Here is a 24,324-nt window from a genome sequence, read left to right on the forward strand (position 1 = left end):
AATTTGCAACCGCCTAGTAACACCATAGCAACCACTCAGAACACCCTAGCAACCGCCTAGCAATGCCCTAACAACCACCCATGATACCTTAGCAACCACCAAGCAAACGCCCAGAGCACCATAGCAACCACCTAGTAACACCATAGCAACACCCTAGCAACCACCCAGAATACCCTAGCAACTGCCTAGCAACACAATAGCAACCGCCCAGAACACCTTAGCAACTGCCTAGCAATCACCCAGAACACCCTAGCAACGCCCTAGTAACCACCCAGAATACCTTAGCAACTGCCTAGAAACTAACCATAACACCTTAGCAACTGCCTAGCAACACCATAGCAACCACCCAGAACATCCTAGCAACCACCCAGAATACCTTAGAAACCGCCTAGCAACACCCTAGCAACCACCCAGAATACCATAGCAACTACCTAGCAACACCATAGCAACCACCCATGATACCTTAGCAACTGCCAAGCAAACGCCCAGAGCACCATAGCAACCACCTAGTAACACCATAGCAACACCCTAGCAACCACCCAGAACACCCTAGCAACCACCCATAATACTTTAGAAACCGCCTAGCAACACCATAGCAACCACCTAGCAATACCATAGCAACCACCCAGAACACCCTAGCAACCGCATAGCAACACCATAGCAACCACCCAGAACATCTTAGCAACTGCCTAGCAACTGCCTAGAAACCAGTCAGGATTCCCTAGCAACCACCTAGCAACACCATACCAACCACCCAGAACACCTTAGCAACCGTTTAGAGCTACCTTGCCACCATATTACAACATATAGAAGCCATATTTCAGCCCCACAATATCGTACAGACAAGTTTGTTGGCTCGTATGCAATCGTGCAGAACACCCTAGCAACCTAGTGATGAGTTTTGCCACTGCAAGCATCACTCACATTTTCTTCAGGAAATGTACATTCTAGTTATGGTTGTTGTAGCGCTGTGCTGGAATTATTGCTGGATTATTTTCAAGGAAGTAGGCTACCGTGTCTATTAATGGTTAAAGCTACAGTAACGTCTTTAGATAGTCAGCTTGAGATCCTTTCTAAATCTAAACTGGTTATATCTCTTCAGCCTACTGAATGTTTTATGAGCAGTATGATAATCATATTCATCCGCACAGTCACGCAGAACCGAAGCAACATTCATGCAGTTTTGTTTTTGCACCACTAGAGGGACAAAAGTTACATCGCACCTTTATATACAAACACACCTTGACACCAATAAAAAAAATAAAAAAAATAAAAAATAAAAGTAATTTACAAGATTAAACAGAATTAAAAACAAAAGTGTAAACTGACAAATGGTCACAATGCAACCATAATAATAATTGATGTCCTGAGGGGAGAGAACAAATGGAACTATAGAAAAAAAAAAAAGAAAAAAAAAAAGGGATAAAAAAGGCCTTAATCCAAATCACCTGCATTTTTGTTGATTTGACTTCAAAATCATAGTATAATGTAACAGAAAATCTTCTTGGAGATAGTTTACTTTTGTTACTGAAAATAAAATGCATTTCTTGCTTGATAATTTAAGAATTAATATTCACACAAAAATAAATGTTTAACAAAATATTATGTCCGCTACTAATGTAAGAATGTTGTTCTATTTTGGAGCTATTTGGTCATATTATATAATAATAAACACGCAAAGAAATCTTGTACAAGTACCAAGTGTTGCCATGTGAGGGCAGCAAAGACGTGATGGCCATCTTTCTTTTCCATAGTTCCTCTCATGTTTGTCACAGGCAAAAACATAGATGTACATTGTCTGTTTCTACATATTTCAATCAGTGAATCGTAAAAACACGTGGACTAGTTGTCATGAGTTTGTGTGCGTCAGATGAAAGGAAACAAAGAGTTTGGCCAGGACTGTGTGTAATGATTGACAGGAGGAAGGGTTATGTTATGTTATGTTAAATGCAAAAATACGCCATCAAGCAACAATGTAAAAACGAAACATGAATAGAAGTTCACCACGTGGAATGTGTATTCTGCTATGGAGATAATACAGTTTTACTCAATAGGAAATGTTTTAATGACACGCCTAGATTTGCAACATTCCTGCTCTCATTACACATAATTGTCTAAAAAGTATGGCTTGAAACTCTTTATGTAGTTTAACTTTTTTTTCCAGCAATGGTTAGTGAAAGGATGTTTTCGTACTTTGGAAAATGTTGTCAACCACATGAGGTCAAACTAATATTATGTGCTGTTTTATTGGGCATTTACACTCTTCTGTGCACCAAGGCTGCATATATGATCAAAAATACAGTAAAAACAGTAGTATTGTGACAAATTATAAAAAATTAATATAACTGTCTGTTTGCTAGTGTAATATATTGTTTATTCCTGTGATCAAAGCTGAATTTTCAGCATCATTACTCCAGTCTTCAGTGTCATCATTCTAATATGATGATTTGATGCTCAAGTATAATTATAATTTCTTATATCAATGTTTAAAACAGTTGTTCTGCCTAATATTTTTGTGGAAACCATGATCATTTTTTTCAAGATTCTTTGATGATTCTAGAAATAGAGATGAAGATTCTAGAAAAACATTTATTTCAAATAGAAATCGTGTAAAATGATAAATGTTTTAACGGATAACAAGTAGCGCAAGTTACATAATCAAATGACTTTTTAAAGTAAAATGTTTTCCCAAGTATTGACTGACAGCCCCTCTGGCTCCATGTTGAGAGAAATCATAAGTTCAGAGGCATAAATCATTTTTTTTCCTACTATGGAAGTCAATGGCTATACCGTCAACTCTTTATTATCAACATTCTTCAAAATATATATTTTGTGTTCGGCAGAAGAAAGAAACTCATGCAGGTTTGAAACAACATGAGGGTGAGTAAATGATGACCGAATTTTCATTTTTGGGTGAACTATCCCTTTAAGATTAATTTCCGTTTGTCTTCTGTCAATTTTGGGGAGAAGAAATTATAGGAATTCTACTTTGGCAGTCGTTCAGACCGTCTATGTTGATCCACTAAACAGAGTATCAGTTTGGCAAGATCAGAGCTGGTATTTCTAGAATCACTCGCTTGGCCAAAAACACTTGTCACAAGGAAGCTTTGAATAGGAATTCTCTTCAATAGTCTTTCTGCTGCTTTCTTTCCTTCTCACTGTTTGTGCTTTATGATAAAGAGTCGGAGTGTTCTAGTGATTCCCAACCAAAGATATGTGCACTTGGAAAGGTTTTTGTTTTCCTTCATTAAACCCATTATATGCACACACACACACACACACACACACACACACACACACACACACACACACACACACACACACACACACACACACACACACACACACACACACACACACACACACACACACACTCATTTTAACAATAAAAAAACACTTGATAAAGTAATTTAGTAATTTATTTTTTTGCAAATGAGAACATCACCAAAAGGTTTTTGGAAGCTTCCTTTATGGGTACAAATTATCCTCCAAATATGGTTAAAGTAGGCACACACACACACACACACACACACACACACACACACACACACACACACACACACACACACACACACACACACACACACACACACACACACACACACACACACACACACACACACAATGGATTAAAATTGATTATTTTAGTTTTCAATTCTTTGTATTTAATTAAAAAATAAAATAGCATATAGGCCTAATATATGTGCAGTATACAGTGAACCCACAGTATCATTTTCTTGATGACTTTAATAATAGCCTATCAATTATAATGCTAATTTAGATTGCACATTGCAGTTTGATGTCGATGAGTGTTTGATGGGGCTGCAGGGGTACAGAAGACAAAAGAGGTTAGGAAACACTTTTCTAGTCTATAGAGCAATCACACCCTACCCCTCTCTAGAAAATAATGAATAAATCATGAACATAAATGGTAGGTAGGTTTGTGGGAAGAGTCATAAGTAATTTAACATCATTAACCCCCCCCCCCCCCCCCATCATTTCCATTAGAGCACATTAGACAATTTCACATTCCCAGAATGGCGTTTTTTAAATATTTTTTTTAACAAAATACAGCCACAAATCACATGCTTGTTTTGAGACCTATTAGATATTTTAGATAAACTATTATAACTATTTAAAAATGAAGCTAGTGTGAAAAGTAGCTATTTTATACACATTAACCCCTTAACCCCCCACCCCCCTCTTTTTGCAGACATGAAAAGGATTAAAGGCTAAAAGGATTTAAAGTACCCTGTCGATGGTAATGCAATATCCGATTCGAGTTTTTAAGCTTTCAAATGATACCTAATTACATTTATGATGATTAGCCTACTAAAAATGTGAAAAGAAAAAAAGTCAATTAAGTGGTTAAATGTTTTTTTAAATTTTTTTTATTGTATTGTTTCTTTAATATACTGTGCCTATTTAATTTTTTTGACTATTTTCAGACAAACTGCATGGGTTGTAGGCTAAACATTTGCTTTTCAGATTTCTGGGTTTCCCAGAAGCAGAAGTCGTCATAGTTGGGTAAACTTCTAAAGCGATGAATGAGAGAAAACATTATATATATATATATTTTTTTTATTTTTTATTTTTATTAAACCAGTAAAAAAAAAAAAAAAGAGAGAGAGAGAGAGAGAGAGAGAGAGAGAGAGAGAGAGAGAGAGAGAGAGAGAGAGAGAGAGAGAGAGAGATAGATTGATAACGGTAGTCGGAAGAGAGAAAGATGTCTAGTTTAGAAGACTCGTTTTTTATTTTTTTATTTGATGCAAAGCAGCTAATAATACGAAGTAGGCTACATATAGTGTAGGCTACATTTAAATAATAAAATAAAAAAAAAAATATATATATATATATATATAATTATATATAACCCTAACATAATTTTTTTTATTTTTTTTTTATTAAAACCTTTTCAGCATTTACGATGCTGATGACCGTTAAATCGCGTCATCACAGTCTGTGAAAAAGTGTCCATTAGTGGAAAGTGCCATTTTCCATTTTGAGAGCACATTCCCATTTCCCAGCCCAGGCAGAGCTGCATATCTGGTCTGTCAGGTTCGTGTGTGTGTGTCTCGTTTCAGAGCAGAACGGGTTAAAGACCGACTCTGACTGTGCAGTCCTCCCTCCCTCTCTCCCTCCATCAGCCTCTTCCCTCGGTTCACTTTACTAGCTTTTAACAAGGGGGGGGCTCTGTTCCCAGCGAGGTTGGCGCCCGGGACTTTTTCGGGATATGTACCAACAACTCCTAACCGGATAAGGCCTCCTCCACAAAGCGAAACAACACAAACACAGAGGCAAAACTTTGAGGCGCTAGACTGAGTTGACCGTCTGGTGTTTTTGAACCAGATTCCAGAAACTAGCAACACTGGAAATATGCGGAGATGTCGAGGGGAGGACAACTACCGATAGGATCCCACAGTTGGGACTTTTATGTCAAGCAATGAGAGGTAAGGACACAAAGGACGTTCAGATGACTACGATTTTTTCACTCGCGAGTCAAAATAAGATTTCCAAATCTTACTCTATTATTCCAGCTGAGTCACGCAACCAAATGCATTATGCCGCCTTACAACAATTCACCATCTCTCTCTCTCTCTCTCTGTCTCTCTCTCTCTCTCCTGCCGCAATACCGCATTATGAAGATGCGAACGCTGCGAAAGCGGCTCTTTATTCTTGTCCCACAACATTGAAAAGCATTTGAATGGTTTTAAGGGTCTGATTTACTTTCTCAATATTAAAACTATGAGAGGGAAATGAAATGTGGGAGAGCTGGTTCTCCCCACTGATTGAAAGTTGATCTGTATCTTGTGAAGTGGACCACAAAGAAAACAACATTTGGTTAATATAAGGCCAGCTATTGCCATATGATTGATCTGAAATATAACGTGAATATACGCTACGCTATTTTACATTTAGACACAAGTATAGTACAACTTTTCATGTGGAAATTCTGTAGGTTACAGGCAGCATCCTTTTCATTTTAAGATTATTTATAAATATTAAAGATGATTTCTTTGTTGGTGCCCTTTCAGTCTACATTTTAATACAGTATGCGATAAAATTATGATCAAAATCAATGCTTATATAGGCTATCTACAAACTTAAACAACAACAACAACAACAACACATAGGCATATACAATACAAAACCTTGGTTACTGTATAAACCCTACATATCACCCTATATCAAGTGATAAAAATGAGATATTCCCGAAAGCGTGATGTCAAATCACAAACCTTTTCTAATTTATATAGTTCATCATAGATACATAATTCATAACTTCATATAGGCCTATATATATTTGTATGTGTGTGTGTGTGTGTGTGTGTGTGTGTGTGTGTGTAAAGAAATGTATGAAAATGTATGTATATTTCTTTTGTAAATATGCCCATATAATATCACGTAGTAAAAGTGGTAAAAAAATGACAGCATTATGTTCGACGCCCCTTTTTCGTACTAGCCTTCATTAACCCCCTGACGGGTTGGATATGCAGACCTGGTTTTAAGAGAAAGCCTTGCAGAGACAGATTCATGTGGTAACTCATTGTGTATTGTGCCCATGTGCCAGCAGGGCTTGTTTTTGAAATTCCACCCTCTTAGCGCAGCACTGTGTGATCCAACAGACTCTCAGCAGAAATGTGATGTTAAGCAAACTGCTGTTATTGATTTGTCGTCTAAAGCCAGTTCAGCGAGAGCTGAATGTGTCACCGCCACGTCAAGGTCATGGCCCGTGCACTAAATATATGAGATCAGGTTCTCATTGCCTGTATGATGCATATGGCTTTGATTTGTGCGTGTCTTTTTTATTCAGGGTGTGGACATGCTTATATAAAGTTATTAATAATTGTTCAGAGGAAACTGACAGTGACTCTATGGCTTTGCCATTCCAACTACAGTGTAGACTTCTGCAATTACGTGTAATCAAGCAGTAATATTTCCAGTCTAATAAAAATTTGTAATTATAGTTCTGTGACTGTCATCATTTATTCACCTTCATGTCATTCCAAAGTATGACTTTCTTTCTTCTTATGATCACAAAATTAAGACTAGACCCGGTGACATTTTTCACCATATCTTCATTTGTTTTCCACATAGGTTTGTAATGACACGAGGGTGAGCAAATGATGAGAGAATTATAATTGTTGGATAAACTATCCCTTTAAGCTTTCAAGCAAGGCTTTGTCAATCCAACATTTGAGTTTGTCTCGACAGACTTTCATTAGTGTAACTGAAGCTGTGTTGTTCAGTGAGTAATGGATTTCCTATTGCCAGATAATGACTTTATATACAATTTCTCATGTTCCCACATTGAGATGAAACACACTGAGAGTTTAATCCCTGACGGTATGCTTTTAAAATTATATAAGCTCATGATGTTTTTTTCTTATAGCTTATCAACACTGTGGATAATGTGTATCTTCAAGATAATACCATTATTTGCATTGCTTAAGACTACAAACGAAAGCACAAACATGGTAGACTGGCCATTACACCAACAGTATCTGTTCAAAAATCCATACATTATTTTTTATGGCCCTCACTCATGAAACACCAGCAGAATTAGTGTGTAAATTGTTCAACCATTGTCTGGCCGAAACCCTTCATATATATATATATTCATGAAAAAAAGAATTAGAATGTGTGAAATGGTCTTAAAAACATTCTTCTAAATACAAAAAAGAAAAAAGAAAAAAAAAGATATATATTTTTTCAATGCATGTATATTTTTTTAGAAGAAGAAGAAGAAGAATGTTTTGAAGTCCATTTCACACATTCGAATTCTTTTTTTCATGAACAAGACCCATTGATTCTTGTACAATAGAAATGGTTTGCAAGTCTTTGTTTTTCAAATGAAAGCATGTCATTTTCCTTTTGTTAAATGTAGTAAGTCCTGCAGCACGTCGTTTGGTTGACTTGGGATGTGTTGTTTATACATATTTGGGTTAGGTTTGTGTTTGATTAAATGTGTCATGTTCCAAATAGAACTTAGATTTTATTTATAGTTTGTTTGTGGTTACAGACATGTTCACATTTTTCTCTTTCTCTTTTGAAGTGACATATCTGACAGCCTACATTATCTCGGGTCATACGTCGTGATGTAAGTCCACGTGGCTTTAACACTGATGTAGGCTATAATGTGAATTTCAAGTTGTGCTGGTTCTAAGCTAGTATTACCAGTGAAGTTGGGTGTCAAAAGTTTTGCTGCCATTTTTTCCCACTGCAACTTTACACTCTTAAAAATAAAGATTATTTTATTAGAATCAATGGTTCCATGAAGAATCTTTAACATCCATGGAATCTTTCCATTCAACAAAATATTCTTTATAGTGGAAAAAGATTCTTTAGATTATTAAAATGTTCTTCACACTAAGAAAAACTGTTCACTGAAGGGTTCTTTGGGGAACCAAAATGGTTCTTCTATATGGCGTCACTGTGAAAAACCTTTTGGCATCAAGCAGTTTTTCAAACAGACTCCTCTGTCTTCTTCAGGACAGACAGAAGACCAAAGTCCCTTTAAGACAAGTCATTTCATTTGGTGGCCATCTTTGAAACGCCTCTTGGGCATGCAAGTGCAGCTCCCATCTCTTTGAATGGGGAAACATCAAATTCTCCAAAACTGCAATTGACGCCTCTCACGGTTCAAGTTCAAGGGTTACACTTGGCGTAAATCGATGCATACGTCCGTCTGCCGGAGGCTAGTTATTTTAGTCGACAACGTTTTAAATATGGATATTTTTCTAACACAACGCATCGCTTCACTTCAGAAGGCCTTTATTAACCCCCACAGATCCGTGTCGAGCACTTTAATCATGAATAGATGTGCTTTTAATGTACTTCCAAAGACATACAGCCATTCACTGCCATTATAAAGCTTGGAAGAGCCAGGACATTTTTTAATATAACTTCGATTGTATTCGTCTGAAAGAAGAATGTCATATACACCTAGGATGGCTTCAGGGTGAGTAAATCATGGGCTAATTTTCATTTTTGGGTGAACTATCCCTTTAAGCGTTGCACTTTTCCCCATTCAAAACAATACGAGTGACGCGGCTTGTCATATTCTGTAGTCTTTGGTACAGCCTACATTACACTACACTTCAGCCGTTTTGACTGAATGGCACATCTTTGATAACCAAGATTATTGGCACAAATAGCCGGGATTATTTGAGTTTTTGTGTAAAGATTTTTCAGGATGTTTCTTTCAAGTCCCCTTTCCTCAGCTGGTGCTCATTTCTTTGAATACATGTTGGATGCAGATGATTTGTGTTCTTTTGATTCCATATCAAAAGAACTTGTCAGCTGTCAAACGGTACCCTTGTGAAAAAGTGTGATTAATTGTCCTGAATGTGGACTTGTAATGTACTTCAAATCTAGATATCTAAGGTTCAGATTTGCATTTAATTTAAACTATAATACACTTTAATTTAATTGTAAATAACATGCAATTAAATGTCTGAAAACATTGCATTCAGTTCACTTCACACTTAAGTACATTCTTCCACGAGTTTACACTTACATGTAATCGAATAGAGTAAAGAGTAGGCCTATGTGTAGCCTATTTGGCGTGCAACCTGAACCTAGAGTACAAAACCCCCTACAATTCCTGGCTGGGATAGGAACTGGGGTATAGACCTCTGGCTGATTGGGTAGATTATCTGAATGTGCTCCTCCTGAACTTTTTTTAAAGTGTATTTTTTTTCTTTTCTGTAATAAGTACTCTTTTTCTTTTTGTAATAAGTTTGCTAAAGTCTACTTTTTCACAACACAAGGGTAGGTATTGCCAAAAAAGCTACTGAATCCATCGAAATATCAGTTTGGTATTTTTCCAAAGAAGTCCAGGGAATCTCATCTAAAGTATGTTTCATTGAGACGAGGCATGTTTCTTGTATGAAATATAAAAACTTATTTTCACCTCTCTTTTCTTCAGGTTAACAAAGCTGTAGCAGGAGTTTGCTGAACATTTCGTCTTTGTGGCGAACACCACACTCATTATAAACAAAAGTGCATCCATCGTCATCACCCCACACCCAAAGTCATCATGACGACCTCTTCTTTACGGCGTCAGATGAAGAACATTGTGAACAACTACACGGACGCAGAGATTAAGGTCAGGGAGGCGACGTCCAATGATCCGTGGGGTCCTCCAACCTCGCTCTTGATGGAAATCGCAGACCTGACGTTCAACGTGGTGGCGCTCACCGAGGTCATGGGCATTATCTGGAAGAGACTTAATGACCATGGCAAGAACTGGCGGCACGTGTACAAGGCCCTCACTCTGTTGGACTATCTGATCAAGTCCGGATCAGATCGAGTGGCCCAGCAGTGCAAGGAGAACATCTACGCCATCCAGACTTTGCGGGATTTCCAGTACATTGACCGGGACGGGCAGGACCAGGGCATGAGCGTCCGGGAAAAGTCCAAGCAGCTGGTGGCTCTGCTCAAGGACGAGGAGAAGCTAAAGCAGGAGCGATCACAGTCGATCAAGACCCGTGAGCGTGTGACAGGAAACAGCGGTGCCATTGGTTATGGATCTTTACCGCCTCCCTACCCAGGACGCACCACCAGTCAACCCAGCATGGAAGCAGTGTATGTTGAAGAGCATAGCAGGCCGAGAGGCTCACCTTCCTCCTTCAACTGTGAGTATGACTGTTCATACTGTTCATGAATGCAGAGTCACACACTCATGGGGCGTCACTTTGTTTTTAAAAAGTCCTGGAGACAGTTGAGTATTAGGTTATGTTTGTCTTTTCATGTAGTTTGTAATACAGCTGTTCCTGAATATGAAGGTCTGCATTTTGAAAAATGTCTACTTTGACACTCAAACACTGTATGGCCGAGACTGGGAAAGTAATGATACAACTTTTTAAATAATGTTGCTGTCAACGGGACCAATTTAACCATTAAAATGGAAAAAAAAATGGAATCCAGAAAAGTTTTAACGGAATTTAGGAAAAGATAAAACAGAATTTGGGAAAACCATAAAACAGATTTCTTAGGGCCCTATATTAACAATGAATATTCATCTTAACAGTGTTGTAATTACTTGTACTAGTAGTATTATTACTAAGTGTTTTCAAAGTGAGTGTTAGATGACGTCAAAGGTAATCCAGTATTTTTTGGACGCTCAGTACTTTTTAAGCATCAAAGTTTTGGTGTAATGGACTTTCAATGGAGGGGCATAAATCTCTCAGGTTTCATGAAAAATATCTTAATTTGTGTTCTGAAAATGTACAGAAGTCTTAGAGTGACACATTTGTTTTTCATTTGATTTCACTGGAATGAATAGTTCCTTCTTTGTCTAGGGATTTGAAAATCAATCAGCCTCTGAAGTTAACTAAACCAATGATTAATCTATGTCAATATTGGGGAAAATGTGTTCACACACTGTTTACATAGAGATGTGTATCATACACAGCCTTGTGCTTTTAACCCATAGCAGACATGCTCCTTTCTTTTGGAAGTTCTACTTCCTCATTTTTGTGAGTGTGTGATTTCTACAGTTTTAATGTGAAGTGCCTCATGAAAGTGTGGATGACTCCATATAGACTTCATCACATGATGCATGTGTAACTGTGGACCTGATACGCATCTACATTCTTCCCATATTCATTCATTTACTCACTAGTTTGAGGTCTATGTTGATTTTCTGAGGCTTCAGGTTGATTATTGTCGTAGACAGCAATGGTAGTGATAGTTCGCCCCCCAAAAAAGGCAGTCCTGTCTTTTACTCACCCTTATGTCTTTTCAAACTGTATCTTTCAGCTGTTGGACATAAAATGCCACCTGACTTCTTTTGTTTGGTCCACTGTGTCAAACTGACATTGATGAGTTGCGCTGCATGTCAAAACTCTTGAAAATGCATTGCGTTGATCAAAGATGTCATTCCCCTGCGTGTTTACAGAGAAACAGGAAACATTCTCTGTTGTATTTTCTGACTCATTGAATTCCTCACATATTTATGGAGCAGTAACTCCAGAATATGCATCTGGGGAATGTGTCTCTACAGCACTACTAGATCAGCTGAAACTGGCAAATGCTTTCTTTGCTGATGTAAGCATTACAATTTAGGGAGAAAAAAACTATTTTAAACTATTTAAAAGATTACTTTCTAATATGAGTTAATCAGCTTATCATGTAGTTGATTTGATTAAAATTTGTAATTGACAATTCTAAATTTAATAACATTTTATAGTCAAATTTTTCTATTCTACAGGCCCTCTCTCATATGGCACGATAGACCACATATTCAGTTTCCACACGGCACTATTTTATAATGTTTAATCCACTGTAATCAAGCCTTTGGGTATGACATAAGGTGCAATGCGGTTTCACTTTTACTGACAATAGACCAACATGTTTGTCACGACGCCAGGTATTTTGGGAAAGTACAGAAATTTCTCTGTGTTTCCGTGGACACTGTTTGGTGTTTACAGGGTCAGATGGTCATGATCCTGAGTAGATGATGTAAAAGGTTGTGATTTGGGCCACAGAGGGGTGTCCATGGTAATGTTGAGGTATCCGTATCTCTTCACCAGTGCATTCCAGGCCAGGCGCCGCCATTCAGAAGCACTGTAGTGGAAGTGATCGCAACTGGAAAACCGCAATGCCAGTTTCTGGTTCTTTCGCCTCTTCCGGTCCTGGGGTGTTTTCTCTGTGGACACACTTTCTCTTTCAAACAATTCAGATGAGGAAATAATTCACAGTGCAGAAAATAAAACAACAATTATGTAAGGGTTAATGTAGAGACATTAAAGTAGCACCAGCATATGTTGTCATGTACAACAGTGATATAATATGAATTATTATACATATACCACTACTAATACTAATACAAATAATTAGTGATGCATTAGAATGACATGCCACAGATGGGAGAAACGCCAGATAAAACCTGTATGAGGGGGTTATTATAATGTAAGACCCATCGCCTCGTCCCTCTTCTCCTGCCCCACACAGACACCCCATTGTTTCGACTGCAGAGTTTAACAGGCACAGGAAAGCGATTCCAGCCCGGGCATGGAACAACAGTGATTTGGGTGCTTGTTTAACATTCAGTGGTGGTGCCAGTCCTTTCTCTTCCAAACCAAGAGGTTGAATGAGGCATTTTCTCTTTTCTTCATCCCAGCCTCCTCTTCCTCGCCTCATCTGGCCCCAGATCTGGAGCGGGCCCGGCCGCAGACGAGCGGGGAGGAGGAACTTCAGCTGCAGCTGGCCTTGGCCATGAGCCGAGAGGAGAGCGAGAAGGTGAGGTTTACACACACACACACACACACACACACACACACACACACACACACACACACACACACACACACACACACACACACACACACACACACACACACACACACACACACACTAGGTCATCTGACCAATCAGAGCAGAGTAGACCAATCACAACAGACTGGACCATCTGACCAATCAGAGCAGAGTAGACCAATCACAACAGACTGGACCATCTGACCTGAGCCATCTGACCAATCAGAGCAGAATAGACCAATCACAACAGACTGGACCATCTGACCTGAGCCATCTGACCAATCAGAGCAGAATAGACCAATCACAACAGACTGGGTCATCTGACCAATCAGAGCAGAGTAGACCAATCATAACAGACTGGACCATCTGACCTGAGCCATCTGACCAATCAGAGCAGAGTAGACCAATCACAACAGACTGGGCCATCTGACCAATCAGAGCAGAGTAGACCAATCACAACAGATTAAAATTAAAGTGTCTTTTAACATTAGTAAATCGTAACATCGTAACGAACAAAAGATATTGATGATCTTGCATTTACAGGCATATTCAAATCTTTGTTCATTATTGATAAAAACTGTATTTTGCAAGGTTAGTTCATATAAAATCAGTTCACCAGTTCACTATCACCTACATAGACCTAAATAGAAAATCTAAATTAAATTGGCTATTGACTATGCAACAAACAAGGTTGAACACTATCAATAGGAAATATGTCATCACAGAAAAGAAGTGCAGCACTTTCATGGGGGAGAGGCTGTATGAAACTATCATCCAATCTGAGATGTGTTTTAGTGTGTTAAAATGGCCTTCATGGAGGTAATCTGTCTTCAATTAGAAGTCTGTTACAACTCATTATTTGCCTGGAGGCTTTGGTACAGCACCACATTTCCAGTTAGCATGTGGGCTAACGGTTAGTTTCTGGAGTGCACTGAAGGTGAGAGCGACACGTTGCGGTCTCCCATCAGCATTGTCCAGAAAGAGCTCAGTCGTGATCTGACAGTGTTGTCAGTGTGTGAGGAGAGCACATTATTAGTATCCACACTCACTGATAATGCAGGTCTAAGTCAAGCTACTATGACTCTTAAAGTCTTAATGTGTTACTAGACTGTAGCATTGATCCAATGCTCATAAATCAGGCTGAGTGGAGCTGTTAAGCTGCTACTTCAGTCAAAGACCCATCAGCTTAGTGTTGTTAAAACACTACCATTCAGAAGTTTGGGGTCTAGAAGATTTGAGAAGTCTCTAATGCTCACCAAAACTGCATTTATTTGATTAAAAATACAGTAAAAACAGCGATACTGTGAAATATTATTACAATTTGAATGAACTGTTTTCTATCATAATATACAGTACACATTAAAATGGAGTTGATTCCAGTGATGTAAAGCTGAATTTTCAGCATCATCTTCAATGTCTCATGATCCTTCAGAAATCATACAGTATGATGATTTGATCTTCAAGAAACATTTCTGATTATTATCAATGTTGAAAACAGTTGTGCTGCTTCATATTTTTGTGGAAACTGTTAATAGAAAGTTTAAAAGCATTTATTTGAAATATAAATCTTTTGTAACATTATAATGTCTTTACTGACACTTTTGATCTATTTAATTCATCCTTGCTGAATAAAAGTATTCATTTCTTAAAAAAAAAAAAAAGCGGACTGATTTATGAACAGTAGTGTACAGACATACAAATCAAATTTAAAAGATTAACTTATTGTGTTTTTAAAATTGTAAACATCCATAAGTGTGTAAGTACGGAGACCCTAAAGGGACATGGTGCATTCCTCCTAGAAACTTTGCAATCTAATCATTTATAGGGAAAAAACACATAACACAATCCTGTTAAAAAAACAAAACAAAAACATGTTAAGTATATTTGCAGCCACAATAATCATCAGGATACTTCAAGTGTGTTAATGATTAGTTAACTAAGTATATTTTAGTTGTAATTAAATTGTAGTAAAACATCATTTTAAGTGTATTAAGTGCTAAATTGGAACAACTTCAAGTATACTTAGTACACTTTTAAGTAAATGCGTGTTTGGGACTGATTACGTGTTTGATTAGAGATATTAAAGCGTACTTTATTTGTTATTTAAGTACATTTGTAAAACCTGAAAAAGCACCTTATTTAATTTGCATGTTTGTTCTATTGTGTTTATTTGTGCTATTGCTTGTAGTTTAATTATTTGTTCTTATTTGACAGATTGTTTACTTGACTTTAATAGTGTTTGATATTTATATTTTATATTATATGTATGTAGATTTTTTTCATTTGCATTTTATGTAAAAAAATTCTGCTTCTTGATAATTTTGAAGGAGTCATTGCACTCTGATTTGCTCTTCACTAACCCCAATCCTCCTCTCCTCCAGCCCGCTCCTGTTGTGGATATCGATGAACAGACACAGCTTCAGATCGCAATAAATCTCAGTAAGGAGACGCAGAAGGTACAGCATTACCAGGAGTCACAGCTACACCTGCCCCTTCATTCATTAGTTGCACTGTAGTTTCAGTAACGCGCATGTACTGTGTGTTGTAAGTGACGCTGCTTGTATATTGTCTGATTGTAAATCTCCAGCCAGTTCCTCTTCCTCCTCCTCCTCCTCCTGTTGCTGCTGCTGCCATGGACATGGATGAAGAGGCTCAACTTCAGCTGGCTCTGAGTCTCAGTAAAGAGGAACATCAGCAGGTAGGCATCTGGAGCATGAGGTGCATAAGTTATTGTAAATTAAACTTTACAAGAAATAGTTTCCCACATCTAAAACTATTTCAGCCGTTGGAAGACCGACAAGAATGTGACATTGAAAATGTTTTTAAACTTCTACCCCTAATTCTAAGTATGTTAATATCATCTTGGAAAAGCACCAATAGTTATTTATTGAGTTAAATTATTTACTAAGCTTTTTAAATCATTAAATCTCAGTAAAAAGCATATACACATTAAAAAAGCATACTTAAAGAGTATGGAAATAATATACTTTAAAATAATACAAAGTTCTGTCATGTAACTCTAAATGGCGCAGGCTGATTGGTCTTTAACTCAGTTAGCTTGCAATCACATGATTTTCTATTGGGCACCGCTGATTAACGTCCTGTTTACAGACTTCATTATATTGCAACACAAATCACATTTTGGGAAATAACCAGAGAATGCAAGTCCGGAATAGAGATCGGCCAAAATAAAACATAAAAACGATTTATGCATCTCTAGGAAAAAAAAGTACGATAGGATGACTGTGCATACATGTCTTTAGTAGACGTTCTCTCTAAAGTTGTGTTCTGTGTCTGTTGTTTGCTAGGAGCAGCGAAGTCGCCAGGGAGACGAGTCGTTGCTCCAGAAAGCACTCGAGGAGAGCAAACGAGAAATGGAGGCCAAAGCAGGAGGAGTATGAGACAACTCTTTTAACCTTTTGGCTGTTTAGAAGCTCTTCTAAATGACTCCTGTGATGCATTTATGTGGAAGAGATAACACTTTCGGTAACACTTTACAATAAGGTTCGTTAGTTAACATTAGTTAACTACATTAGTTAGCATGAACTAATAATGAACTGCACTTATACAGCATTTATTAATCTTTGTTAATGTTAATTTCAACATTTACTAATACTTTATTAAAATCTTGTTAGCATTAGTTAATGTACCGTGAACTAACATGAACAAACAATGAACAGTAACAAATACAGTAACAAATGGATTGTTCCTGGTTAGTTAATACATTAACTAATGTTAACTAATGAACCTTATTGTAAAGTGTTACCACGGATTCAAATCTAGAGTTACTATGACAAATCATTCCTACTGTAAACAAGTCAAAGTTACAAATATACATTGACACAAACAGGTACAGTCAGGTGTGGGTATTGTTGTAATTGTAGGAAGGATTATATTTAAGTGGTCAAGCAATTTTGGCACACTTATTGGAGAGATGGACATTTTAGGGTTGGCCTTATTGTTCTTCGGGCTTTTAGAAACTAGAGGCACTGTACTGCAGTTAGATGTCCCCATTGCAGGCTTTTTGTGAACGCTTGTGTATAGATACATACCGTATTGACCTAAAAACTAATTCTGAATGTGCTGAAAGTGCTTTTCTGTCCTTTGCTTTGGCAGTCTGCCATGTTGGATCTTGCAGATATTTTTGCTCCAGCTCCTGATGTGCCCTCTGCTGCTAAACTTTGGGTTTCATCTGGAGGCCATAGCGGTTTAGCCCAGGCTGGTCCTCTGAGGTCCGACCCCTGGGATAGTCTGGGTAAGATATGTGATTTAATATAACTGTATCTCAGCTATTTAAACTTTTACACAGTAAAGGCACACCGAGTATTTTTTGACAGATATGTTTAAAATAGTAAGGTGCATTTATTCTATGTAAGGTGTGAGTGTCCATGTTGAGATCACATTGTCAAAATTATGTTTTAGCCACAAGAGCCAATGGCTGTTAGTTCAAGAAAATGTTTTGACCATAAATGTTGTATTTTGCATTTGTTATATTTTCAGTGGAATTAAAAAAAAAATAATTCTTGACAGAGCAATATTATATGTGTCAGGAAATAGGAAAATTATAGGGAGATTGATTTGACCTAAGTTTCCCACACACACACACACACACACACACACACACACACACACACACACAAACGCAAGCAAGATAATGCAAAATAGTAAGGATTTATTTACTCACCATAGCCTGTTTTTACTTGCATTTGGTGCAGATGGACTCTTTCAGGTTGTGAAATAAATGAGTCATGGCTGACATGCCTGTGAATAGCGATTAGAATAGGCGTTACTCCGTGACAATGGTAACCAAAAATGTTTGCTGCATCTTTTTGACTCCAAGGACTCTGGAGATATTTCTGATACTTATGCTGGAATGACAAAGCTGCTCATTTTCAGACTTTCTGTGTGCAGAAACTAGAAGTGGCAGTCAGGGTTATTATAAAAACATTTTCATTGTTTGAAATAAAAGAAACATTAGCTGAAATAAAATAAATATATATATTCTTCTTTTTTTTCTTTTTTTTTAACTAGTTGCCAGGGCAACATTTCTCATTTTTATTGAATTAACTTTACTTAACTTGAAGTACTAAATTAACTAAAACTTAAATAAAAATTAACAAGAACTCGGCAACAAAATTGCTAAAACTTTAAATAAAACTAAAATGAAAGAAAATATACAAATACAAACTAATTCAACATATTAATAAAAACTAGTCTAGTATCTTAATGATACTAAAATAAAACTGGTGATAATATATTAAAATAATTAATTAATATTATAAATAATTAAAATAATTAAAAACCCGCATAATTCCGTTACCTGAATGTTTTTCATGGTTTATACTTTTCATTACCAATTCATTTACATAACTTTCACTAGTTTGTGTTTACAGTTTAAAAAATAAATAAAAAATGATTACTTCCAAATAGCAATTTCTATTCAATAACATTATAGAGCTTGACAAAAATGTATATAAATTGATTCATCGGTGACAAATACACCTGTGAATAGCAATTAGAATAGGCGTTACTCAATAATAATAATAATAATAATAAATTAAAAAAACATAATATTTTATCACGCTTTTAAAATTCCCTCAAATAGTATATCCAAGTTGTTCAGGATGATGAGAACCCTTGTTCTTAAAAACATCAGGATGGAATGTCCCCTTTGGAAGTGAGGCCCCCTGGTTGAGAACCATTGATTTCCCCTTATATCTGTCCAAGACCACTGTTGGTTCGGCCAATGAAATGTAAATCAAAAAATGACATGGTGCACCTTTAGGCAAAATGAACGTAAACGTCCAGCAATACTGCCTTAATAATGTGAACTCCACACACCTTTTGGATTGTGTTCAATCAGAGCCCAGTGGCCTAGTAACCCGTGGCCATGGAAGCTCATGGATGGCACCGCCTGCATTAAGTGTTCGTTCCCAGCCTTGGCCACAGACACATCCTGACCCATGGGACGCCCCCCAGAACTCCTCAAGCCCTGTGTCCATCAATCAGACCTGGATCTCGCCTGCACATGGTACACGCTTAACCACGTCATACCTTACGCAAATAATACATGATGATACATTGAGTAAATAAAATAACACATACAAGCTATGGCTGGAACACATACTTGCTAAATATACTAAATATACTAATTGAAGATGCTATTCATTTTTTTTTTTTTTTTTTACTTTTCTAATAATTGTTCCTGTTGTTACTGTGCACAATAATCTGGCTTTGTTTTCCCTGAAGTGGAAGACTGTGAATTTTAAATGTGTGTAACTGCTAAATGTTTATGTGTAGCATAGAGATGACCTCGAGTTAGACGAGAACTAAAGGTCACAAAACTCCAGTGTTTCATGGGTCTTCAAATTCTCTAGGAACTGGAGTGGATCCCTTTTCTCCCACAGTTTCTGACAAACAAGGATCTATTGGGCCTCTCAAAACTCCATCGCCTCGTGCAGGAAGTCCCTCAGGCAATCACTGTTCTTTTTTAACTGAATTCTTTTTTTTTTTGTTCATATTAATATATTATTAATATTAACAATTACTACTTTGTATTATAATATATTTCATTTGCTCATTCCATTTTTGTATTTGTTTTTTCTTCTTTTTTTTTTTTGTCTGTGAATAGTTTGATTTTACGTTATTTATCATATTTACACTACCTTTCAAAATTTGGGGCTTTTTGAAAGAAATTAATGCTTTAATTCAGCTAGGATTCATTAAATTGATCAAAAATGACAGAAAAGACATGTATAATGCTACAAAAGATGTTTTATTCAAATAAATGCTGTTCTTTTGAACTTTCTATTCATCAAAGAATTTTGAAAAAAATTGTTTCCACAAAAATATAAAGCAGCACAACTTTTTTGAACATTGATAATCAGAAATGTTTCTTGAGCATCAAATCATATTACAATGATTTCTGTAGGATCATGTGACACTGAAAACTGTTAGTAATGATGCGGAAAATTCAGCTTTGATCACAGGAATATATTATATATATTATTACATACATTACATGAATTCACATAGAAAACACTTATTTTAAATTGTGATAATTTTTCTAAATATTACTGTATTTTTGATCAAACAAATACAGCCTTGGTGAACATAAGAAGCTTCTTTCAAAAACATGAAAGAAATTGTACCAACCCCAAATTTGTGAATGGTAGTGTACACACACACACACACACTCACACACTCACATATATATATATATATATAAATCTAAATTTTTGTTATTTTTATTTATACTTATATAGATGACGATCTTTTTGATGAGGCTATGGATGGAGGTCAGGCAAATGTAAATGGCCACGGTAGTCTTGAGACTTTCGATATGTCTTCCCTTGGCCAAGGTCTACCAAAACAGGCTCAAACCGGCAGTACTCCAGAGGCGTTTCTGGGTCCCACAGGAGCTTCACTCGTCAACTTGGATTCACTGATAACCTCCAACCCTCCTTCCAAGAACTTCAACCCATTTTTATCAGGTTAGAATGAACCACTAGACCAAACTACTACTTGTCACGTGTGTCAAAATCCATATTATTTGAATTGATTTCGGACTTTATCCCATTTAGGGCTGAGCGCTCCATCGGCGTCTAATCCATTCCAACACGAACCACAACCCCGCCTCACACTTAATCAGATGCGCCCCAGCTCCACATCCCCTGTACCCACATCCCTCCCATTTAATGCCTCTCTGCCCATGGCTGCCAGCAACCAGCCCAGCTCCCTTCCCAGTACCTTCACACAGTCTGCGCAGGTCCCGCCGCTGATCCCTGGACACCTGCCTCAACCGCTGCTACCCCTGTCAACCACATCCACGCTTGGAGATCCAGACCAACACAATCAAAATCCGTTCCTATGAAAGACAGTGTGAGCAGATCCAAACAAGCTTTTGAAATGACAATTTAACCACCGACTTGACTTAAAACTGGAACACACTTTTTGTAATGTCTCTGCTTCTTTCACAGCTTCCTGGTTTTGCTCTATGCAGTCACTCTTAAGAGGCGTTCACACATACAGTGGTTTGCAGTGACAAAACCCATTCACGTTCAACAACAGCAACCGTTGGTAATTCAATGCGGCAAAATTGAGAAATGTTAAATGTTATGCACGAGTCGTCATGCAATGCGGAGAGCGGATAATATATTCATCTCCCGTGATGATCAGTTTAGTGTGTCTTGGCCTTACCAAAGAACTAGTGGCAACAAAAACCAACTGTGGCATCGCATCTGGGCCAAAAAGTTGCCTTTGATCACAACCCAAAGGCTACAGCCAACTGGCACATTCATTCTGCTTCTGTGTGCGAGGAAATAACTCTCCACACCAGCAGGTGGCAGTAGTCTGTATTTGAATTCAAAAAGGGAAACTGGAAGAGCTAGGACTGTATATATTTATTTTTAATATTCCTTCGTTTGGGGCTTTCGCACCGGGTAGTTCTGGGAACTCTGGTAAAGGAACGAGCCACCAGTGTGTTTCCACGAGAACTAAATGTTCCCCTAGTGCCGTTTTCCTGGTTGCATTCGCACTGCCAGTAGGAATGTCACGTAAGCCATCACTAACATCCTGCCGCTCTGGTTGTTTTGCGAGACTTTTATTTTGAATGGCTTAGCCAAAGCCTGAGCACACAGTGCTGACATCCTCCGTCTTCATTAGTTTACGATCTGTTTAACAGTCCTATCTTATACGTTATTAGATAGAACTGTTACACATTGAGAGTAAACGGTATAAGAAAAAGTATTATAGCGTTTGCCATGTTATTGATGCCCAATGTCGCTTGCTGAACAGAAATATATAATCGTGTTTCGCTTGGTTCTCTTAAAGTTGCGTTGGATTTGCTCCTTAGCGTAAAGGTTGAGAAGTGCCTGGTCCATATATCGCTGTTTTCCACGTTCGTGGAGTAAATATACAGGCTATAAACTCATCTAGTTAAAATGGCGGGTGCCGGTGTTTCGCATGCGTTCGGCCAATCGGTGTTCACTTACATCACTGGTAGTTCCGATTGTGCTGGGTTAGACCGTACTCTGAAGTGGGAGCTAATTTAGTCCCCACAAAAAGCATTCCTAGAACCAAAAATAGTCCCGTTCCTGCGGTGCGAACACACCAAAAAGTCGGTACTTCCACCATTAGTTCTTGGAACTATGAAAAGGTTTGAAAGGTGCGAAAGCCCCTAATACGGATTGTTCTCACTCCGAAGTGCCATTCGGAGGCCTTTGGAACGCCAATTAAACCCATTTGGAACGCAGCCTTCTATGTGTGCCCTTTTTACTTTGCCATTTGTTTTAGTTCGTCACTTTTGTTTTTCTTCTTGTGCACTGGTTCGCTAAGCTGACCAGCCAATCAGATTTATCTCAATCACTTGCTCCGCCAGATTGTTTCAAAGCAACTTCACTATAATAAACAGAGTTAATGTAAAATTAATCAATTATGAAACGTATTCAATTGCAGCTTTACAGAATACAGTTTTTCAGCTCAATTTAATGCAATGTTTATTCAACGTTGCAGAACACACTGCAAAGACTAGCCGACTGCTGGCTTGGCGTGTCACGGCCTTTACTGTGAGCAGTTTTACCTTTGCAGACATACAGTATAAGGTTAAAATGAAAAATTGTGTAGAAAATGGTTTACAGACACTACGTCCCAGTTGTCATCATATTTTCAAAAGATTTTGACCAATAACATTATGGCATCCAGCAACAAGAACATCAATCACAACCAGCAATACAGCCACTCGTCGACCTCCAGTCATTAAACCCATGTATGTGTGAACGCCTTTAATTTATAATCATATGTATGAATGTCAACTATGCATTACATGGCAATACAGATTGATGCTGGCTTTATAGGAAATGGCAAATAAATGACACAATTTAAAAGTTGAGAATATTTAATCCAGCTCCTGCAGCATCAATATCTCCTTTAAACACCTCATACTTTAAGTATTATAATAGATTTGGAAAGGATAACACACTTGTTACTCATTCCATAAAACCCAGTACATAACTAAGCACAAGTCCAAAGACTCTTATACAGTTTTATCTATCATATTCTGATTTCTCGCCGCCAATTTCTAGCTCTGCTTTAGTGTCTCCTTATCAGTCTGGAGTATCTGATGACTTTCAATGCTGTCCTTTAATTTACTGGTGTCTGAACTGAACACATCCTGATGGCTCACTCTCACCAGTATGACAAAAGGAAAAAAAAAAGGGACTATGATTTTGGGGCCAATAATTTAAGTCGCAAAATGTAAAAGTATAATGATTTTGTAATATTGGGCATTGACTGTTGAATGAATAGACCTCCAGCAAGAGAATGTACTTACTGTGGTGTTCAGAATGAATTGATGCCACTTACTAACCGAATGTAAGAATGTGAGACTTGCACATGACATGTTGCTCATCGAATACAAGGATGGAGATGAAACTGAATGGCATGTCTGGTTTATGTTTGTTCATGGTTCATACATCATGCTCTCCACCTCTGGCTTGTCATTGCTTGCACAAACTGTATACAGTACTAGGACACACCCACTCATAAGTTAAGTTTTTCACTTTTCAGAAAACTATAAAATAACAAACTGAAGGATGGAAATTAATGAGTGAGCAAAATGTCTCATATAGCCTTTAATATACAGTAGTCAACATTTGAAGTGGATCAAAACCTTTCATCAAAGTTACACATGAATTTTGAACAATACCCGTTCTTGTCTTAGGACAACTTTGATAAACTTTTTGGTTCCACTTCACATGTTGACTACTGTATATATATAATATATACATCACACATAATGCATTTTTGAATTCCACTGCACTACTTTTCCATCTTTTTTCAATGTAAACATGCAGTAGACACAGCGTTTAAGTTAAAATTACTTTTAAAAATGTCTCGACACCTTGCATTTTCTTACATTCCACTGATCACGTCTCACATTTTGGGGAAAAAAACTCTTCACTCAACTGTTCCCATTCCACTTCCCTGCGTCTTGCGTTTTTGCATTACACTGCATTGCTTTTCCTTGTTTTCTCTGTAAACATGCACTAGAAGGACCGTTGC

At 37.5% G+C, this 24,324-nt stretch overlaps 1 protein-coding gene across 2 annotated transcripts; it reads left to right on the top strand.

The window, feature by feature from the left end:
* The first annotated feature begins 5,068 nt into the window (after positions 1-5,068).
* On the top strand, positions 5,069-23,699 carry epn3a (epsin 3a). 2 transcript variants are annotated; one of them, XM_082166784.1, is made up of 11 exons: positions 5,072-5,450; positions 9,932-10,640; positions 13,130-13,248; positions 15,645-15,719; positions 15,851-15,961; positions 16,572-16,658; positions 17,380-17,518; positions 19,127-19,294; positions 19,641-19,736; positions 20,529-20,756; positions 20,847-23,699. In XM_082166784.1, exons 2-11 carry the CDS (start codon positions 10,043-10,045, stop codon positions 21,134-21,136), a joined length of 1,911 nt encoding a protein of 636 aa, XP_082022910.1. In that variant the 5' UTR covers positions 5,072-5,450; positions 9,932-10,042; the 3' UTR covers positions 21,137-23,699. The 2 variants fall into 2 exon arrangements, with proteins under 2 accessions (XP_082022911.1, XP_082022910.1); XM_082166785.1 differs by lacking the exon at positions 19,641-19,736 and having other exon boundaries at positions 5,069-5,450.
* The last annotated feature ends 625 nt before the right edge of the window (positions 23,700-24,324 follow it).

Source organism: Leuciscus leuciscus (assembly GCF_965113295.1).
Source record: "Leuciscus leuciscus genome assembly, chromosome: 1".
NCBI classification, from domain to species: domain Eukaryota; kingdom Metazoa; phylum Chordata; class Actinopteri; order Cypriniformes; family Leuciscidae; genus Leuciscus; species Leuciscus leuciscus.